The sequence below is a fragment of the Melanostigma gelatinosum genome (assembly GCF_949748355.1).
Source record: "Melanostigma gelatinosum genome assembly, chromosome: 7".
NCBI lineage: Eukaryota > Metazoa > Chordata > Actinopteri > Perciformes > Zoarcidae > Melanostigma > Melanostigma gelatinosum.
In genome coordinates this window covers 25,961,466-25,982,696 of record NC_136640.1, presented here as the reverse complement: position 1 = coordinate 25,982,696, position 21,231 = coordinate 25,961,466, and the positions used below count along the sequence as shown (strand labels likewise).

The following is a 21,231-nucleotide window of genomic DNA, read 5'->3' as shown; positions in this document are numbered from 1 at the left end:
TGAAGAGAATGGTTGGAACTAAATAGCATAGAAGTAGGAGGAACATTGAAGTTTTTACCGTTGTCACTATAGATCTAAATAAAATGTTGATTGTTGTTTGTTGTTATGGATACAAAACACGTCTGTGGGGCCATAAAGTCACTCACTAGTTTGAGACCTCCGTTTTGGCCTGCCATCCACATTAAGCTGGCATTTTCCTTTAATCATCATGCCAGAGTGGAATTAAGAATCGTTACATTACATCAATTAATGATTCTCAATCCCACTCTAGTTTGCTATAGGTCGGTTTGTACGGGAGTTAGCCCGCTACAACGGATGCAATGGAAAGGGGACACATTCAAAATGGCCACAGTTCTGACCAACATGCTACGTTGACTTGAATGGGACTGTTCGTTCTCCAAGTTCTGAAAAGTTACGTGGAAAACCTGCATTCTCTCGAATAGTCATCAGGGGGCTACTCCTCTGGTTGAAAAAAGAGGTCTGGTTGTATAAAAGTCTATGAGAAAACGACCCTACTTCTCACTTGATTTATTCCCTGAGTAAACATCTATAGTCTCAATTGCTTGTTTCAAGTCTTCTTCACTAGAGCAAACAAATGTCATATCTCCTTTATGCTTTGTGCTATTGTGATTTTTGATTAACGTTTGGTGGACATATGTAAATAATATGTCTGAGTCACAATGACAACTTTGGTGCAATTTGGCCATTAGGTTCCGCTGTAGCATCATCATCTAACTATAAAAGGAGACATCTCTGTCTTTGTAAATATGTGTGTCCTCCACATATATCCAGAACCGTTCATCTGATCCACTTCACACTTAGCGGGTGTATTGCTGAGGACCCAAGTTGGATTGTTCTTTTAATATTGCAGACTAATAACCACTTTAAAAGTTACTTTAGTTTAAAAGGCCAATGTTTTTGATTTCCATCCAGAAGCAGTGGACAGTAGTCTTAATTATGTAGGTGGTTTAATTTAATTTACTGCCCTTACCTTCACTTTAATCAAACATTTTACTCCCTCCTATTTCATTTAAAGGTCATCCATAAAAGTCATTTGATACACCGTTGTGATAATGTCCCTCCTGCCATTACACAGATGGAGCAGGAGATATGTGTGTGTGTGCACAGGTGTCGGTGTGGACCTTATTAAAGGCCTCATATCTCTGTACACTGTCTCACCCAGAGGGCTCTGGGAGAACAGCTGCTCTTGATAAGCTTCATGTACATGATCAGACACCTGCTGGGCATATGTTGAGACAGGGAGGAGACTTTGTGCTAGATTAGAATGCTTCTCTCCGTGAAAATGTCTGTTTTTGGTTTATTCCCATGAGCGCTCTTTGGGAAACTGGACCACTGTTATGGTACGGCTCTTAAACCACAACAAAACGCCACGAAGACTCAGGCACGGAGCTAAACGAACAAATACTTTTAATGATCAAAGGCCAGGACATTTCAAATGTGCAACAAAGAGTGAGCATTCTGGTCGAGCCATGTGGGGGCTAAAAGATTCATTTGGACCCGAGAGACCCTCACAGGGGTCTGTTTAGAAAAGTGTAGCACTCAGCGTGTCGTAGAAAGCATTTGTCACGAAGAAAAATAATTAATAGTCCAGACATATTAAAAAAATAGTCCGAGCAACATCCCCGGGCGCCGATCAATGGCAGCCCACTGCTCCCTATATACAGGGATGGGTCAAATGCAGTAGTCAAATTTCGTGTACATGTATATGACAATAAAAATGGTTTCTTCTTTCTTCTTCATACCAGCCATTGTAAACACTGCAAACACAATTATACATGAACTAAGATCATATCTAGAAGATATCGAGAAGATTTGCCACAATTTTGGTCAAAAATCGACAAACTATGATCGCTGTATGGCTCTCTCATCACGGATCATATGGCGGATGAATACATGTCACATGTATTTGCACATGACGATACATGAAACAGGCCGTTAACAGGTCGTTATTTGACCCGGAGATGAACAGCGTGTCTCCGGCCATTTTGCGCTTCGTGCACGCACCCTCATCATGGAAAAGACACGAAGAAATGCATATGATGCGGCTTTCAAGTTAAAAGCGATCCGGCTGGCTGTCGAATAAGGAAATAGAGCTGCTGCACGTACGCTCGGCATCAATGAATCGATGGTGAGACGCTGGAGACGGCAGCATGAAGAACTGACCCGCTGCAAAAAGACGACAAAAGCTTTCAGAGGCAAGAAAAGCAGATGGCCCGAACTTGAAAACGTTCTTAAAGACTGGGTGATGTAAGAAATTTGAGCAAAGAACTGTGTGATCAGTAGATATAATAAGTGTTTAATAATTCATAATTAAGAATTCATAATTAGTCATAAACATAAGTGTTTTGGAAATGCATAATTAAGATAAGCATAAAGTGTTAAGCAGAAGTTTAACGTTTATACTGAAGGATTATTATAGAAGTCTTTGAATGTGTTAGGAGCTCAGGGAAAGAGAGACTTGAAGACAGGCGTTTACAGAAGTACACAGGGAAGTTAGCTAATAGAAGTTGAGATAGACGGAAGGGGAGGAGTTGCGAAGGGATATGAGGGCGGGAGATAGAAAGTGTTTTTCTGCCTCTTTTTAGCGTGTGGTTGCCTGGGACGGCTGTGTCCTGGGACCAGAGGTAGTTTTTTCCAAAGTGGGTTAATATTGTAATATTTCTTAGGAGTAATTTACTCCATTGTGTAACTGTAATCGTAATCAGTGGGATTAAATTCCTTTAATTGTAAACCAGTTTTGGTAGATTTATTGTTGCAGCGTGTCGACTGTACAAAGCAGCCGGACACGTGCTCTGGCCTCCTCGCTGTGGAACAGACTCAAACTTCCACAGTGAACACACAGAGAGCAGACGGCCGAGGTGTTTCCACCATGCAGATCCGACTGAAAGCTAAAACAATCACCACCGAAAAGAATATTGAAGATTTTAGAGGTGGACCATCTTGGTGTTTCAGATTTATGCAACAAAAAGGCCTGTCAATTAGGGCACGTTAGGCACTAGGACTAGGCACTAGGACTGTTAATAAAAAAGGTGAGTCGTCCGTCACGCTGAAAACAACTGGCCATGAGAGAACGCATTTCACTTGTATTCTGAGCTGCACAGCATCCGGACTAAAGCTTCCACTGGTGATTTTTAAGCGGATGACAATGCCGAAAGGAATCGCCGTGAAAGTCAACAAGAAAGGGTGGATGATAGAAAGCCTAATGAAGGAATGGCTGAATGAATGCTACGGGAAGCGACCGGGGGGACTTTTTCAAAGAAAAACGGCATTGCTTGTTTTGGACAGCATGAGGGCCCATATACCAGATTCTGTGAAAGCAGCCATCAAGACGACAAACTCAATTCCAGCTGTGATTCCTGGGGGCACAACAAAGTATTTGCAGCCCCTCGACATTAGTGTGAACCGTTCATTTAAGGTGGCACTCCGAGTTCAGTGGGAGGCTTGGATGACGGACGGAGAGAAATCCTTCACAAAAACTGGCCACATGTGAAGAGCAACTTTCAACTCTCAAGTCTCAAGTCTGCCAGTGGATCCTAACAGCGTGGAGCAGTGTCAAAGAATCCACCATCACCAACGGCTTCCGAAAGGCTGGACTACTGCGAGATGAGGAGGACAGCGCAAGCTCAGGGGCGGATTTGCCTCGGGAGGAAAGTGACATTGAGAGCGCAAACGAAAGAGAGACTGAGACTGAGTGCAACGAAGCAATTCTGAGGCTGTTTCATTCCGACACTGAAGAAGAGGACTTCAATGGTTTTAGTGCACAGGAGGACGATGGCGATAGTGATCAATGACTTTTGCTGGTAGGTTCCTGTATTTTCGCCGAGAAAATGTGTGACGAAATAATTACATACCTTCAGGCTGTTCAATTCCGATACTGAAGAAGACAACTTTAGTACTGTTAAAAGCACTGTTCTGAGAAAAAGCATTTGCGGTATGTATGTAGTTGTGGATGTTACCGGCATTTATTTAATTAAAAGTAAAAAAAAAATCTTTGCTGTAACATCTTGCCACGTGAATGTCTCTTGTTTCAACGGGGACACCTGCGGCTTATAGACAAGTGCGGCTTATTTATGCACAATTTCTTTTTTCTTTTAAAAATTAGCAGGTGCGGCCTATAGGTGCGCTCTATAGTCCAGAATTTACGGTAATTTGTAGCTGTTCTTTTTTTTGAAGTGAATTTGATTTGTGTGAGAAAGAGAGATAAGAGCAAGAGCTAAGTTAGGCATTCATAACCTAGGAGGAGCCTTGAAAGTTATTTTTCCAGGGCATTTGTCTCTGTTGCATTGAGTAGATAGAGGGGTATCAAGCGAAACCTGTTAGTATGGCCTGCTATGCTTGTTCTGTACCTACGCAACCAACCAAGCAGACGAATCATCCTGTTATGGGATATGCGTTTTCAGGTGTGTCATTATGGACAGAGATTTTTTCTGAAATGGTGCTAAAACACTCATGGATCATGTGGTTTTTGAACAAAAACGTATTGGTGTGGATGTAGCCCTACTGAAATCACGCGCTCTGCTGTATAAACAGCAACAATTACTTATGTTGACAGACTTCCTTTCAAAAACCAGAAGAGGCCTTTAATCAGTGCTTTTTAAAGTACAACAAGAGCACAGGTGCTTTTCAGAAAGAGAGAGAGATGAGACAAGACACAGAGCTGAAGATGCAACCTAAGCAAATAAGCCCTCCTTAATTTGCTTGAAAATGGCAAATGATTTTCAACGGCTGACTGACTTATCAGGCTCTGACATGGCAGTGTGTTGTTCTGTGTCTTCACCTCAACATCACAATCACAGGAAACACACACTCCCATGCTCTACACTTGCACCCCTCTACTCCCACACAGCAGCCACTACAGGAGTGTGTGTGTGTGTGTGTGTGTGTGTGTGTGTGTGTGTGATATAATTAGTTTTCTCCGCTGCACCTAATTAACCTTTGTCTGTGTGGCACTTACACATCTCATTCACAAGCCGAGCGCTCTTTCATCAGCAGCGTGTTGTGTTTTTAATGCGTGTTACCAGTCATGGTTGGTAATTCTTTGTAATCTTCAAACTGCATGTTAGAATCGAGGACTAGTGTACACAGCACAGGAGATGTGGGTTGAGTGATGATTTTGATTCAAAGAGGCCAAGGAGGGGGTTTGTAGTAACATGGTTTCATGCATATCAAAGGGTAAAGGGTGAGGAGGCGGATCAAACTGCACATTTGGAAGGCGGATACCTACACTTGAATGTCCACCATGATCCTCTTGTCCTCCTCAACGTGGATTCCCCAGATACAGTCCTGGCCTTTATCGTAGGCTTCAGGCCAGTTAGGAGACAGCACCACTCCAGCTGAGTCTGTGATCTCGCCACTACACACAGCTAGAAGATACACACACAACCATGGAAATTAAGACAGGCAATGCTGAGGGTACAGTTTATTGAATAAGCACACATACTGCAAAAGGGCTGGTGGTCAGAAATCACGGATACAATTAGTTTAATGCCAAAACAATATATTTTCAATAATTCAATACTTCAGTTTTGATTTTAATTTAATAAAAGAAACATATCTTAATTGTTGAATGCCATTGAAACACAAGCAGCCTAGCATATAGTTATGCTGAAATACAATTGGAAGTAGGAAACAAGTAGGAAACTTTCCCTCCATCCAGCTGTCACGTTATAGAAAGCTTTTTGAAATGAGAAGGTATCGTAATAAGACTGCTCGTTCAGTCTGATCTCAGAATCAGAACCATAACCATTTATTGCTACGGTATGTTGCACATACAAGGAATTTGACATGACGGGTGGTGCATAACATTAATTAAACAACAATCAACACAGTGCAAAAAGTAGAAACATATTCAAATTTACAGTAAAATATAAAATAAAGTGCACAGACGAACAGATAACAGGACAATAAAATAATTACTCATAATGGCCATGACCTCTTAACAGCGCATTACGTAGAAGGGTTGCCAATGCCACTGGAAAGTCAATCGGGTGGACGTGAATATGCAAAGTTCAGAGCCAGTGACATACTATAAACAGTGGTGAGAGGGAGGGGAAGTGGTAGGGCAAACAAACACACCACTTTCCAGGACTTTCAACCAGGAGACCCGTGTTTGTGCTGCAAAGTGTTGGTGAGTTATTGTGAAGTTACGTTAGTGATGTTTGTGACCTGTTTACAAATTTTACGTACTTATTTTAAGCAAAAGTATGATGTTTTTCCAAAACCTAATTAAGTGGTTTTGTTGCCTAATGCAAGCCATCAAATATTTTAGTGATCGCGGCACATTTTACACATTATATGTAATATGCTATTGACATGGTTATTTCACGTATGTCTGTGGAATCATGTTGCCTTATTTCATCTTTAACAATCAGCAGTTTCTTGTTCATTGTGGATCTTTCAAAGAAAGCGATAGGAATATATAGAAACAGGCCGTCTGACAAACACTCATCTGAAAACGCCGCACCAATGTCGCACTGCGCAGTCCTTTGCAGCGCTGCATTGCTCGCTGCTGGTTAGGATATTCTAATAGAAAACAAGGCAAACTGAATTTGTAGCTGATGTTGCTCACGTCAAACTCAATTAGGACATGGTCTCATGCACGAATGCACAACAATAGATATTCAAATGGTTGTTTTTATGGAGGAAATATTTGAATGAAATTATTGCCGATTCTGACAGCCCTACTATGAACTATGTTGTACTAAAACTCTGAGGAGTGAACATTTTGTTATTTTACTAAATATTGGGTGTTGCATTGCGTGTCAATAAAGTAATTTCTTGCATGTTTGTTGACTGAGTAATAATCAAAAGACAGCATAAGTTTTTCTTGGGTCCCGTCTAATCTAATTAAATTATACTGTAATCTTGTGTGTTTACAGACAAACATCCATTGGAGGTAAAGTTGGACCCAAACTGCAATAACAGTACCAACAGCCCTGACTACTGCTGAAATGTCTCTTTCTACTGACCCATGTCTCTCATTTTAAGTAAATCATGTAAGCATATTGCGTAAAATAAAATAATAATGTAAACTATTTGAAACAGGATGTATTTAAACAATACACAGACATACAGACCTCTGCAGGCAGGTTCGGTCTCGTTCCACTGGGGATTGTTGGGGTCCACGCATTCAATCGTGACAGATCCCTGTTCCAGGGTATAGCCAGGGTCACAGGCAAACTCCACCACAGCTCCCACTGCCCAAGTGTTGTCGCTACTGGTCAGGTTACCATACTTCACGAAGGGTTCGTAGCAGTGGCCCGCTGCAAAAGCTGTGGTACAAAGACATTTTCAGTAGCGGAAAGGAGATTTCACAAAGAAGTCAGTGGATTTATTTTGGGCTTCAAATTCAACCTTGAAGTTACTAAAGTTGACACATTAGGGTGTTAAAGTGTTGCCATGCAATTTGGTACAAATATTCAAGGTATCAAGAGGATCTACTACATGGACTGATACAAAATCTGGTTACAACGTGTATGGTTCCCAGAGGATGAACTTTAGGCTAATGCCTGCAGAATTGATAATAATGCCATCAGCTCTAGATGTTAGCTTGCTGATGTTAGCATGACGTTGCTAGAATTGTAGTCACACCTACATTTGATACATTTTTGTAGACATGTTAAGGAGCATTATCCCACATTGTGTCCAGAAGCTACATTTAGCTACATTTTAGAATTCAAGTAATTGTATTTTGTATTGCCCAAAATCACAAATCACAAATTTGCCTCAGAGGGCTTTACAATCTGTACACATGCGACATCCTCTGTCCCAGGACCCTCACATCGGAACAGGAAAAAATAAACCCTTTAACAGGGAGAAAAAAAGGAAGAAACCCCAAAGAGAGTAACAGAGGAGGATCCTCTATCAGGATGGCAGAAGTGTGATAGATGTCATGTGTACAGAATTAACAACATAACAGAGTTACAACACATTCTATGTATGTGATATAAATGATTCATCAAATGAGAGTAGTAAGCAGAATAATGTTAGAAAAATTACGACTACTAATAACAAAAGCGGTGGCTATAGTAGAATGATAATGATAATAAAAGCAGTAATGGTATCGGTAATAATAATAGTAATGTGACTAATAATAAATCTGTATAGAACCAAATGCCATGAACAAACTTCAAGATGAATTTATGAATTTCATCCACTTGCAAATAGTTCTGACTGGATACATTATTTTGAGGAGAATGTATAAAGAAGAAAGGTAATTAGACTGTACTTGTATAGCGCTTCTCTGGTCTTCCGACCACTCAAAGCGCTTTAACACTACATGTCATCATTCACCCATTCACATCCACTGCCCATCAGGACTAATGAACCATTCACCCATTCACATCCACTGCCCATCAGGACTTATCACCCATTCACACCCACTGCCCATCAGGACTAATGAACCATTCACATCCACTGCCCATCAGGACTAATGAACCATTCAGCCATTCACATCCACTGCCCATCAGGACTAATGAACCATTCACACCCACTGCCCATCAGGACTAATGAACCATTCACACCCACTGCCCATCAGGACTAATGAACCATTCACACCCACTGCCCATCAGGACTAATGAACCATTCACACCCACTGCCCATCAGGACTAATGAACCATTCACATCCACTGCCCATCAGGACTAACTAACCATTCATACCAATTCATACACCGCAGGAACAGCCTGCAGGAGCAATTCGTGGGTTAAGTGTTTTGCTCAAGGACACATCGAGATAGACTAGTGAAGCCAGGGATCAAACAGACGATCCTCTGATTGAAGGACGACCCTGCTTTACCACTGAGCCACATTCTTCCCAGAAGAGGCACTGGCAGTTAGAAATGGCTGAGTGAATGCTCATGAAGGAGGAGAGCTGTTCATCGTAATAGTTTGTCAGGATAAAGGTGGAACCATCAAATCTGTTAAGAGACTGGCTGAACAGCATTATGTCCTGTTAATGTCCATAATGAGGTATGTTTCTCCCTTTAGGGCAGTGAAGGAGAGGCCTAAGAAGATTACGCTGATCTTATTTCCAAGTGGTCCTTGTGGACATGAAGAGTGTTGCCGATCTGATGGTGAGTGCTGAGACAAATGTGAGGGCAAAAGATAAGCGAAGCTAAGTGATTTCTCACCCTAACCATTAGATGAAACGTACTGTAAAATATATCATATTGATTCTAATGTATAAGGTTAGGCTGGTAGATGGTGGATATTAATATTGTGTAACCGAAAGACTGTCCTTGATTATTTTATTCTCAAGCATAGAGAAGCAAAAAGTATGAAGGAGCTTAAGATTTACTGGGAGGAATCTACTGAGAGCCTCAATTAAATGGCTACAAAAGCAACAGATACAAAAGACAAAATACTTAAAGTGAGGTACTTTTCACTATGGATGTGTTTAAATGAACCCAATATGTTTATTGCAAAAGCTGCATCTAAGGCGGCAATGAAAGTAAAACATGTTCTTTGGTTATCTAGAGAGTATTTATGAAATGGGGCTTTTGCTCTGACAAAAGTGTGTTTTTTTTCTCTCCTGTACTAATTTAAAGTCCGTTGAGATCATTCCATCCATCAATGTCATGATTTTGGTTTTGATTTAGCTTGTTTCCTGTTCTATTTTGAAATCCCCTGCGTCCTGTGGTAGTTTGACTACCTGTGTTTGTGGTTTTCCCTCCTTTTTCTGTGGATCGCCTGTGTTGGATTAGTCTAGTCACGTTCCCTTGTGTTTCTTCCACCAATTAGCTTTCAGACTGCCCTCGTGTCTGCCCACCTGTGTCTTGTTGTCTGATTAGTTTATTGTGTATTTATAGTGTATTTACTGTCTTTTGTCTTCTGGTTTGTTGGTTCGTCTTCTATGATCCTGTTGATATCCCTCATGCACATGTCCTATTTACCTGATCCTGTTTTGCCTGTTGGATTTTGAGTTACTCATTTTTGGACTCACCTGTTGGTAAGTTTTAGTTTTTTTTCTGAAATGTCTTTATTAAAATCACTGTTGATCATCCTTCTGCTATCGGTGTCTATCTGCTTTTAGGTCCATTCCCTGTTGCCTTTTTGCCCCACCTTGACAATCCACCCATCCATTTGTAATTGCAATTTAGTGCAGACATTCATGGTCTCCAGAGAATTTTTTTGTTTTTCATTGAAATACCTTGACAACTATTTGATGGATTGTTGTGAAATTGAGTTCAAACATTATGGTTCCCCTTAGGCTGATGTAAATATTCTTCATTATATATGACTGTTAATGACGGGTCCTGTATTCTTCGAATCTATTAAATGTGCTCTCTATTTTCACAGTGGAATCAGCATACACATCACAAAAGATGAAGGTAGAAAGCGGAAATAAGACATTTCCTTCCGTCACATCTCTGCTCTCAAACTAATCTGTAACGTGTGTTGAAAATAATGTGTGACCTGATAACATCAATCAAAGTTCAATTTCAATTGATTCATTCACAGTGATGGATCACTGAAACTGACTGACGTTAAACATCTCCAGTGTGATTTAGTGTGTTAACCTATTTTCTGTTTACATGTACTCGGCTTTGTAGAATGGTCTTAATAGTGTTTAAGTCATAGGACTAATATGCCTGTCTCTGACCTGATGCAGAACTATCTATCCGAAGAAGACTTCACACAGTTTTGAAATGATCAGTATGTGATAATGTAAATGTTGTTGGAATGAGCAGTGAAATCCAATGCACACTTCAGCATCAATATTCTGTTCAGGACTTCTCTTTAGAAAGAGACGCATGATTACTCAATTTTATTTTATTTGTATAGCCCAATCTCACAAATCACAATTCTGCTTCAGAGGTCTTTACAATCTGAACAACATATGACAGTTGATAGGAAACTACTAAATAAAACACAAGGTCATGATTGGAGGTTCAATCATGACCTTGGGCAGACTCAATTTTGAATGGTTAAACCAACCCTGTCTCCTCCAAAATGACATGCCCATACAACTAAACTGCATTCTCAATTATCTATCGAAGGAGACGTATTCTCTCCTAAGTTAGGGTCGCAATTTTAAACACGTGGTTAACATTGTAACCAGAAACAAAAGTACTTGGTTATGTTAAGGAAACACAACTGATGTTTAATAAAACATCAAGATTTGGCTTTAAATCTGGATATTTGTGGACGAAATTAAAATAAGTCAACTTTGGCTTCATGGGAAACAAACGGTGGTGAAAGTCCTGTGTTGATCATGACCGACCTATCGTGAACTCCTTACAAAGACTGTCTGTGTCAAAGACCAGTGTTATCTGGGAGAAAATATTCCCTCAGGCAACTGACAACGCAGCTTTGTTGTAAATAACAATCATTTTTAGGAGAGTAGGCTGGTTAAAACCCAAACACCTTGTCAGTGAGACTATGACAGATGTCTCACTGACAGTGAGACTTCACCCCCCACCAAAGTGGGGTTTTTTTTCTTCTGGTTGAAGCTTTTCACTGCTTTCATAGAGTCCATCCAACACTTCTTTTGGTGGCTGCATCGCCCTTGATTACTTGGAACTCTTAACCTCCAGTCAGCGTCTCCTGCCATTCACACTGCAGTTTTTACACTATATTCTGTTGACGGTGTTTGTTCATGATGTCTTTATATCACTGAGAAGCAGGCCAAAGTTTCTTCCTGATGTCATGTTCTTAGCCTGAAACAATTAATGAGCTGACAGCCTCTTATATACAGTGCCTTTGTGTTTTTATCATGAATGCTTTCTGATGGGGTTTGCTGCCATGTTTTCTACATGTTTCTGCAATTTTTGACATGGCGCTAGCATGACAAACGCAATGGCAAAACGTGCTACACTTGAATTATCCATAGTGATGGTGTTTACCTTGGTACCTGATGGCAATGCCAGTGGATGTGCCTGTAGCGTCTGTAGTGAGCTCGGTGAAGAGATGCCTGGACGTGCTGAGTAGACCTTCATTGGGAAGATACTCCACCTCATATGAATCATACAGGGCAGCTGCATCTATGCTGTTACCATTTTTGATCAGCAACCTAGAAGAAAGGGAACAAGGAATCATTTGGCATCTACATCACCAGAATCATTGAAGTGGTATGTATAGAATGACCAAAAAAGCAGATGGCCTTTAAAAAGAAACTGAAATGCCAGCAGACCTCCGCTCATGACACTACCACCTTTTACACTCGTGCCATTCTCTATTTTCTCCACATCAACACTTCTCTCTGATCTTTTCAGTTTCCTCAGAGCTGCCCAGATGTCTCTTCATATCGACGAGATCTTTATTTGCAGCAGGAGAGTAATAGCAGCCCAGAGCACCTATTTGCTGGTATACAAAATGGATTATTCAGCTAATTTCCCCCCTGTGCCCCATGCTGCTGAAATGACACTCCAGTGTCACTGCTAAGAGCTGCACTGACAGCCAGTTGTTCCCCTGCAGGGTCCTCAGAAATGATGTTCTTACAGGGACAAACCAGAGGGTAGGAGGCTCGAGAGGCCTGATTGAACATACATGATGGAATGTGCGCATGGAAGGAGGAAGGTAAATATCACTGTTAACAGAGCATGGGCCGTGAGACAGAAGTGACACCGGCCTCTAACTAGGGCATATGTTCTGACATTATCAACCGTCATCACTTTACACCGTTTCATGTGTAAAAAGAAAGAAGTAGATTATAAAACTGAAATGTCTATGACACAATCTGAACGAATACACTTATTTCAGGAACTGCTCTCACAATATATAGGTCACTTAATGGTTGAACACTCACGTTTCCATGTGTCTGGAGAAACTCAAGATAGGACGTGGGGTCACACTTGACATCTAGATGTTAAGGCTGAGTCTACCATGTTTTATGACTTGTTTCAGCCACATTTCTGAGGACATAATGAAGCATCCAATTGTAATAAACAACTTAAAGATACTGTTACTTGATATGCTAGTCTTAGTAATCCCTGTGTTTTGTGTATATATATATATATATATATATATATATATATATATATATATACATATATATATATATATATTAAACATCTGAGTTTATAAAGGTTATGTGTAGTTAATTTCATGACAGCCAAATCTGTTTACAATTGTTGTAGTCCCCTGCCATATAAACTGGATGTTTAATTACTCTGCTGGTCTTGTGCTGTGGTTGAGATACAACTTGCCGGTAGGGGGGATGGACGTAAGTTTTTTTACCCAATTTTTTTTCTCGTGACTTGTGGCTGATGTTGGCATATATATACATAACTTTTGAACGTTTTGAAAGCGTGTTATTTCGACGCTTCGATCACGAGGCTGTATTCATCCGCCATGTGCGATCTATGCTTCGTGATGAGAGAGCCATACATATCTTCCAGATATGATATTAGTTCATGTATAATTGTGTTTGCAGTGTATAAAATGGCTTACACGACGTTGTTACCCATATGTTCTTCGTTAAGACGGTATGTAGCATGTGTGTAACATTCATTATATTCGTTTCTGAAAAGTGCATTTTATGACACGCTCATGGGGGGCACTCGTAACCAGAAGGTTTTGAATTAAATTGAAGGTACAAATGTCAAACGACAAATTGAATTGATAGAAATCAATGTGAGTCACTGATTCTACCTGGTCACATGCAATCCTTTTCATTTAGTGGTAGTTCATTGTTATTCATTGTACCGTTCATCATATTCTTCATTAATTTTGTTTATTTTATCGTTTATTCATTGACTTTCTGTTTAGTAGTTTAGTTATGTTTAGTTATTCTTTTTTAATTTGATTTGTGTGAAATAATAAGTCCCTGTACACCTTGAGAAGAACTCCGTAGCAACCCTGAGATTAAGATTGAATTGATTAATATCAAATTTTGAAGTTGTGGGTGGTGTCTAAAATTGAATATTCTGTTAGTGAAACTAATGGTGGTTTATGGCGTAAGCCACGTGCTATCATTCTTTTATACAAATGTATGAGTTTATAAATCATTATTGAATTAATAATAGTCACATAAATCTGCTACCAGTATCAACGCTACATCATATTTCTGTCTGTGTCTATGTTGTGAATGGTATCATCTTGTCACACTAAAACTCCACTGATGCCATTCACTGCAGATCATTTTCCAGAGCCTTCATCCCTCTATTGGTTGGTTGCCATGGGAATACCTTTAAACAAACTTCGAGGCACTTGAAATGGCTGGAGGTAGTTTGAGAAAGAGCAGAGTGGGGGAGGCAATACATCTCTGTGCAGCCTGTTGAGGGAAAGTGAAAGACCAGCACTTATTTGTTGAATTTATTTTCAATGAGTAAACTCAGTTTTAATTGTATTGGCCCATTTTCTGTCAACCCTTGCTTCAGAGTAGGAACAACTACCCAAAAACCCTTCAACGGGAAAAGACAATAAAAAAGACAACACAGAAATAAAGAATTTTACAGGACTATCGATATTTCCTACGTATTGAAAATATGTTTATATTTGAAATCATTATTATTGCAAAACTACAGCTGCAAGACGGATTAGTGTTTTTTCAGTCATTTTATAACAATGAATTTAGTGCTCATTAAAACGGGATCTGTGTGTCCTTTCGGTCTAACATATGTGCTGAACACACATTTCCTTCCACATGAAACATTCTTGAGCATTTTAAATACTGCTTTTGTTTATTCCTATTGATACTATTCTTCTTCTCATAAGTGGATGTGTCATAGTTGCATGTGCAAGCTTGTACTAAGCTCATGAAAATACAGCTCCAAAGCGCTACTAATGGTCAAAATCTCCACAGGGTTACCTTGTATTTTTAATGTCTGATGTACGGCGTTATCATTGGCGCCTTCATTTTCACGTGTAGTAAATTAATCTGATTCTTAGATGTCTTCTCCACCACCACCAGAGAAGCCTATTTACTATCAAATGTACTGAACGGTGTCTTATGACTGCAGAAAATACTCCTGTGGAATTTATAATGAAACTAGAAAATCACTTTTTGAAATGAGAATAAGTGAAAGCTGAATACAATGAATCTTATCCACAGGTTTCGGCTGTCAGGCGACCACTCCAGATGCAGTGTTAGTTTAAAGAGAATACACAGTTTTACTGTTTACAATGTTCAACCATCCTCGTAAAAAGGCTGAAGGTCTTGCTTACCGATCATCATCTTCGGCCAGCGCCACCTTCTCAAAGTGGATATGTATTCTCTGGCCCTCAGGGGCCTCCAGCAGCCAGTGGCAGGTCAGGTTGTTGCTGTAGTTGCTGGGAAAACCAGGAGAGACGATCTGGCCGACTGTGACGTTCCTGATCAAACCACCACAAGCAGCTGAGAGAGAGCGGAGGGAATGTGGAGATGAAATGCACAACTGAATACATTGAATGTCAACTTCAAGTTCATAAGCTGGTGCTGAGAGCATCAGCTGACCATAGATAAGCCAAATTAAACTCTGGTGTCAGTACAGACAAACAGGAAGTAGACCAGCCCAGAAAGGACATGGATGCTGTTCTTTTTACATGAATGCACCAGAAAGCACTTTCCATATGAGCTGTGAAATTGAACCAATAAAGGCTGGAATTCCCTGTAGTATCTCACATGGTAAATTCACTATAATGTACATTTCCACAGCAGTCACGTCATAATAAGCATTCTGCTGCTCCTACTTTCTCTTTTTTAACTCAAGTACTGACTCATTAATCAATCACTTCTACTCTGCTGTCTCTAGAAAAACACAATGGCCTGTCATAAGCTCAAAGACTCAAGTGAAACGTCTGTTGTGTTGCACAGCACACAAACAATGTGATCAAGTAGAACAAACGAGAGAATGAAATATTTGTGTTTTCAAAAAAGAAACTGACCCTGTTGTGCTAATGGAAATAATGATATGGTTATGTTGTTTTGGATTGCGTTGAAAGCTAAAATCACTAACATCAAGACTAGACATTTTAAAATGTCATTTTTTCATAACATGTAGGAGTTGTATTGCATTTTAAATTCAAGAGCTGCATGTTGGAAACCAAGAAATTAGGTTAGAAAGATAACATCATCAGAGATAGAATCAGATATCAAAACTCAGAGAGAATCCATCGACAGCTATGGGAAGGTGTGTGTGTGTTTTGTGTCCCAGCTGATCAGGTCAAGGTTACTCATGCAGACAAAGTTTAATTAAAACAGAGCAGGAAGAATAAACCCAGTGGCATCCTGCCTAGCCTTCAGTAATCACACCTCAATACACCTGCTTTATGCTCTGACACACACACACACACACACACTCTGTTTGAAATTGCTTACAGGGAAACATTCCCTGAGCAGTCCTTCATCAGTGTGATCAGGAGTAAAGTGGTCACTTCTTATTCATCAGCCAGCCTTATAGGAGCAAAGAAAGAAAAACATTCATCATCCACACACTCCTGTGGAAGTCCAGGTCTGGCTCTAGCTATGCCTGTCATGCAAAAGGACCTGAATGTCCAACAGATAACTCTTGGCTGCAAGTCTTCTGAAAAAATAACCAAAAATGCTGTGATTGTTGATGGGAATTGAAAGGCTGGCGGGGGACAGTATCCAACCCCATTGAGTCAGAGGTCAGGGCTCGAAGGGCCAACTTAACTTGCAATGCAAACTGCCACAACAGCAGTAGGAGCTGGAGCCGATCCCAGCTGTCATTGTGTGAAGGCAGGGTTCACCTGGACAGGACTATCCCAGGGCTGATACAAAGAGACAGACAACCATTCACACTCACATTCACACCTACGGGCAATTTAAGAGTCATCAATTGACCCAAGCTGCATGTCTTTGGACTGTGGGAGGAAGCTGGAGAACCCGGAGACAAGGAACAGGAACAAACTCCCGTTGCCATCTTGCTGTGAGGCAACAGTGCCAATCACTACAACACCGTGAAGTAACATCTGTGTTATCATTTTTAGATGTAATTCACAGGTTAACATATAAATAATGATAACAACACAATGGCAAATAATTCTAATAATAATGATTGAATTGTGTTCATTACTTCACCAATATATGATATAATTGTATTAGATGTATTGTTATTTTAGATGAACAACAGTTTTAATATAGTGGAGAAAATAAAACTAAAATACAACGACATCTCTGTTATTATCTGAAGTTGTCCTAAAGTGTTTGGTTGCTGTCCTTCCTTCCTATCTATGGGCTGAGGAAATGGAGGATGAGCTGTGAATGTCTTTCCTCCTGGTTCTGGTTGCCTCACCTAGGCAGTGTGGTTCCTTGCCACTCCAGTAGGGGGTGCTAGCATTGTGGCAGGTGAGCATACTGGAGCCTTGCAGCTGGTAGCCGGTCAGGCAGGAGAAGAAAGCCTCCCCTCCAGAGTGGAGACTGCTCACTGATACATCACCGTAGAGAGGTCGCTGGGGGAAGACACAGCTCAACACAAAGGCTGCAGAGACGCAGACAGAGAAAGAAATCAGTCAGAGATAGAGAGATTTCAGACAGAAACAGAGAATAAGACACAAAGGGAGAGGGAATTAAGGTGAAAGAAAGTGAAATTTTAGCAGGAGCTGAAGGACTCAGTCACGTTAGTGTCGCAGCAAAAAGAGTTTCCTGAGAAGTTCCAAACATCCCTCAATAAGCTCCAAGAAAAGAATGCTCTTGTTTTACTTAACGGTTGGGGTGACATTTGTTGTAGCAGGAGTAACTGAACCCATAGCAAAAAAAAAAGAAAGAAAACCAGGCTTTTTCAAATGCAAGAGCTGCGATAAAAGAGATGTACATAGTAGATGGGTATAGAATCATTTCTGAGTCTCAAAAATTAAGCGGCATTTAATCCCTGGTAAGGAAATCAAAAAAACCACTCCTCTGCTGCTCTCATTCACTTAAAAACAAATGTTCACTAATTAACTTAAATCAGTCTTCTTTGCCATTTTTTATTGGGTCTTGGGAATTGGGAATATCTGGTTACTCATTTCAAATTGAGTTCAGCCACATTCCCTTATTAAGGATCTAGCAGCAATCTGCCGTCTAGACTTTGCTCGCCATGTGAGATTCTTCAACTATCATACTCTGCTGTATGAATTTTAATACTGTATTCATGGGACCTTTTTGAAAATATGGCCCCGACTTTCCAAACTGCCACAGTCAAATTGATTTCTAATTACGCTGTCTGCTTAAACAGAGGTAAATAAAGTAACAAATATCCCATGGAAAATATACAGCAACACCACCACAGTGACATTTAGTTTACCAGTGTCTCCATGTGGCTACCACCTGGTAGGTAGCATTTACACCCCCACACACACACACACACACACTTGTACAAAGACCTGTCACATCACTGTCAATATGTGGGGAAAGTGTGCAGGCTGGCTCTCAGGTGACCAGTTAACTAACTGGCCTTTTTTATTGCCACCGATTTGTCTCCCTTCAGGCTCCTGGCATTCAGCCAAACATATTAATAATATATTTCTGCTAAAGACTCTGATCCATCTCACTGTAATTGTCCTAGTTTTATTGTTAGCCCTTGGATGGTTTGGCAGTAGTGCTGCTATTGATTCTGTCTGTTGGGGACAGCGCTGTGCCTCAGGCGAGGAAATATGTAGGGAGATTAAATAGGCCAGTAAATGACAACCTATACGACCTCGGCCGCCTCCTACACTCTGTTAGAGCTGAGGGATGTTGGCCAGCTCGATAGTGTTTCAAAGAAAGAGATAAGAGGAGAAGTTGGTCTTTATAGTATTTCTCATTAGAGCAACATCCCAGACTAGTGCAGCCATACAGCAGCTGCTGGAGCTGTGTCCTATCACTCCCTGAGCTAGTCATTACCATGTTCAGCTGCAGCTATTAATATCCAGGCCAACCAAAAACTATGAAGCTCATAGGCTCACTGGAGACTAGAAAAGAGATAAAAGAGCCATCATGGTAGCATTGTGGCATCATAACACTGGTGCTAACAGTGAGCTCTCACTGAGACAAATTGCCTTGCAGCAGTAAAATGCCTGCAGAATGCTACATCACTTTGTCTTGTCTTCATAGACCTTAAGGCCATGTGTGATGTTTTGGTTGTAATGAAAGGTTATTGATAATCACTGCTTGATTTTTTTTTTTCTTTGTCATACAAGAGGGTACACGTTGACCAGTGCGACATATCATAGTTTGGGTCTTAAAAACTGATGAGTAGCAAAATATGATAGCTGAACATCCATAGAGCAAAGATAATGGAAATGTAACAATTAATCTAATGGGCTATATTTGATTGTTAGACCTTTGTACTAATTGGACAAAGTTTTCAACAGAGTTCCCATTTGAAGAGTCCAATCTGTCCATAGATACAGTATATCACAGGGTCATACTTATGTAACTTTTCACAATAGTAGACTGTGGAAGTTCTATATAGCTTGAATCCCACATGAACAGTGGGTGGTGTGAACTTAAAAACAAATGAGTACAATAAAGAACCAACAATATAAGTACTATAGGACAGAAAATATGAAATGACTCTATACGAAGTGAAAAGTCAATGAGTCAATGGGCCTTATGAAGCAACATTTTCCCTGAAGAAAAAAAAGGGAAGTGAACTGGGCACAGTGGCTCAAGAAGTAAAGCAGGTCGTCCACTAATGGGATGATCGGTGCTCAATCCCCGTCTCCTCCATTTCGCATTTTGCCTATGGCCAAAATTGCTCCTGAAGGCAATGTCATCGGTGTGAGAGTGAGTATGAATATTTGATTAGATCTGCTGATCAATTGTTGTAATGTAAATAACTGATGTTCCCCCTACTGTGTGCTGAGATGTTTAAGAGCAGGAGACAAACTGAACTCTTGGCTCATCCTCTGCACGAACTGCAGTCAGTATGCCGGTGAAGCCTTCTCTGCAACAGAGAATAAATACTTTAAAGACAAACTTCTTTCCTCAATGTTTCTTGTTTCAGTATTCAGTATTAGGACTCACTCGGTACTGTTGAATAGTTTTTTCCCACCACAATACCTTTGCAGTTCCTCATAGAGGAGACATCTACACCAAGAGACAAAGTAATTCAAATGTCCTCATATGTGATTTCAGGCCATTTTCATATATCCTCCTTCCAGTCAATGATGGCTGATGGCTGTGGTACTGTAAAACCATCCGATCCCCGCAGTGTAGCTGCTGAATGTTTCCAAATATCATTCATTGTATACAATGTTACTAGCGCTAAACAGAAGAACAGATACAATTGTGTTTGTATTGGAAGTGAAAAAATGGACGGGGCAGCATAAGAGCAGGTGTTGTGCCATGTTGAAATACTGTGGCACATGCGGACAGACGCCACCAAAAAAGGCAAGTAAAATGAAGAACTTTGACAGTAGTAACATTGAGTCAAATAAACTAAAACTAAGTAAATATGTGATTTTACAGAGCCTTAGTACTGGCATTCAGGAAAAAATTAAAATGCATCTAAGAGTGTATGTAAGCCATTGAGAAGCGGAACACACACAATATCAAAGGGGTTTTATTGTCTTAATTGGGATCAATGGACCAACAGTATTTCTCTAGCAAGCCAATCATTATATGTCCAGAAAACATATGATTATCTAAATTAGATTTTATGTTATTCATACAAGACTTTATAAAAAATTCAATTAAATGTATATACTGTATATATATATACACATTAATATTAATATTATATATGAATATTAGACAAAGGGGGGGCCCCTTCCTCAAAGTTACATGGTTCATTTATTCTCATTGTACAATAGGGTTGCGCAACGAAATGCAGTTTCAAGTCCCATTTTCAGTTTTGGACCTGTCTGGGATGTCGGGTCAATATATGCAGTTACATGCCCAGTCTCTTTTTAAAGTAAACTTCTGTGTTTACAGGAAACATACAGTTTGCAATCGTTACATAAATACAATCTCTTTTCACAAGAACGTAGATTTACCTACTTTTTAGTTTTACCAATATGTATTTTCCTACTTCAGTAGGCTGTATTACTGTTTTCTCTGCTGCCATGAGCTGCTTAACCAACACATGAGCCCCAGACTGGCCATAAGCCAGCTCTTTACAACTGCTGTTGGTCTCTACTGTATCTAATCAGGCCTTGTGGCTACACTGTAGATCACAGGAGAAGAGCAATCATTTGAGATGTTTATTAGTCCCCTGTAGCTTGCGGATGTAAATTTAATTCATTAATTTTTTGCGGCCACATTGTGATACGGCTTTGATGTGAATTGGCTCCACTCGGATCACACTTCATCTGTAATCTCATTTGGTCCCCCAGAGCATTTATTTCTGTTGACCATTGGCCTCACAT

General features: G+C 40.2%; 1 protein-coding gene across 1 annotated transcript in view; it reads right to left on the bottom strand.

Moving 5' to 3' along the window:
* Positions 1–21,231, bottom strand: part of sez6b (seizure related 6 homolog b) — a gene marked incomplete at its 3' end in the record, with an annotated part of 165,605 nt that overhangs the window by 35,850 nt on the left and 108,524 nt on the right. The window contains exons 3-7 of the mRNA XM_079272313.1: positions 17,196–17,381; positions 15,127–15,295; positions 11,865–12,031; positions 7,098–7,292; positions 5,246–5,384 (exon numbers count right to left, since the gene is read on the bottom strand). Of these exons, the coding sequence (XP_079128439.1) occupies positions 5,246–5,384; positions 7,098–7,292; positions 11,865–12,031; positions 15,127–15,295; positions 17,196–17,381 (856 nt within the window). The remainder of the gene's footprint in view (positions 1–5,245; positions 5,385–7,097; positions 7,293–11,864; positions 12,032–15,126; positions 15,296–17,195; positions 17,382–21,231) is intronic.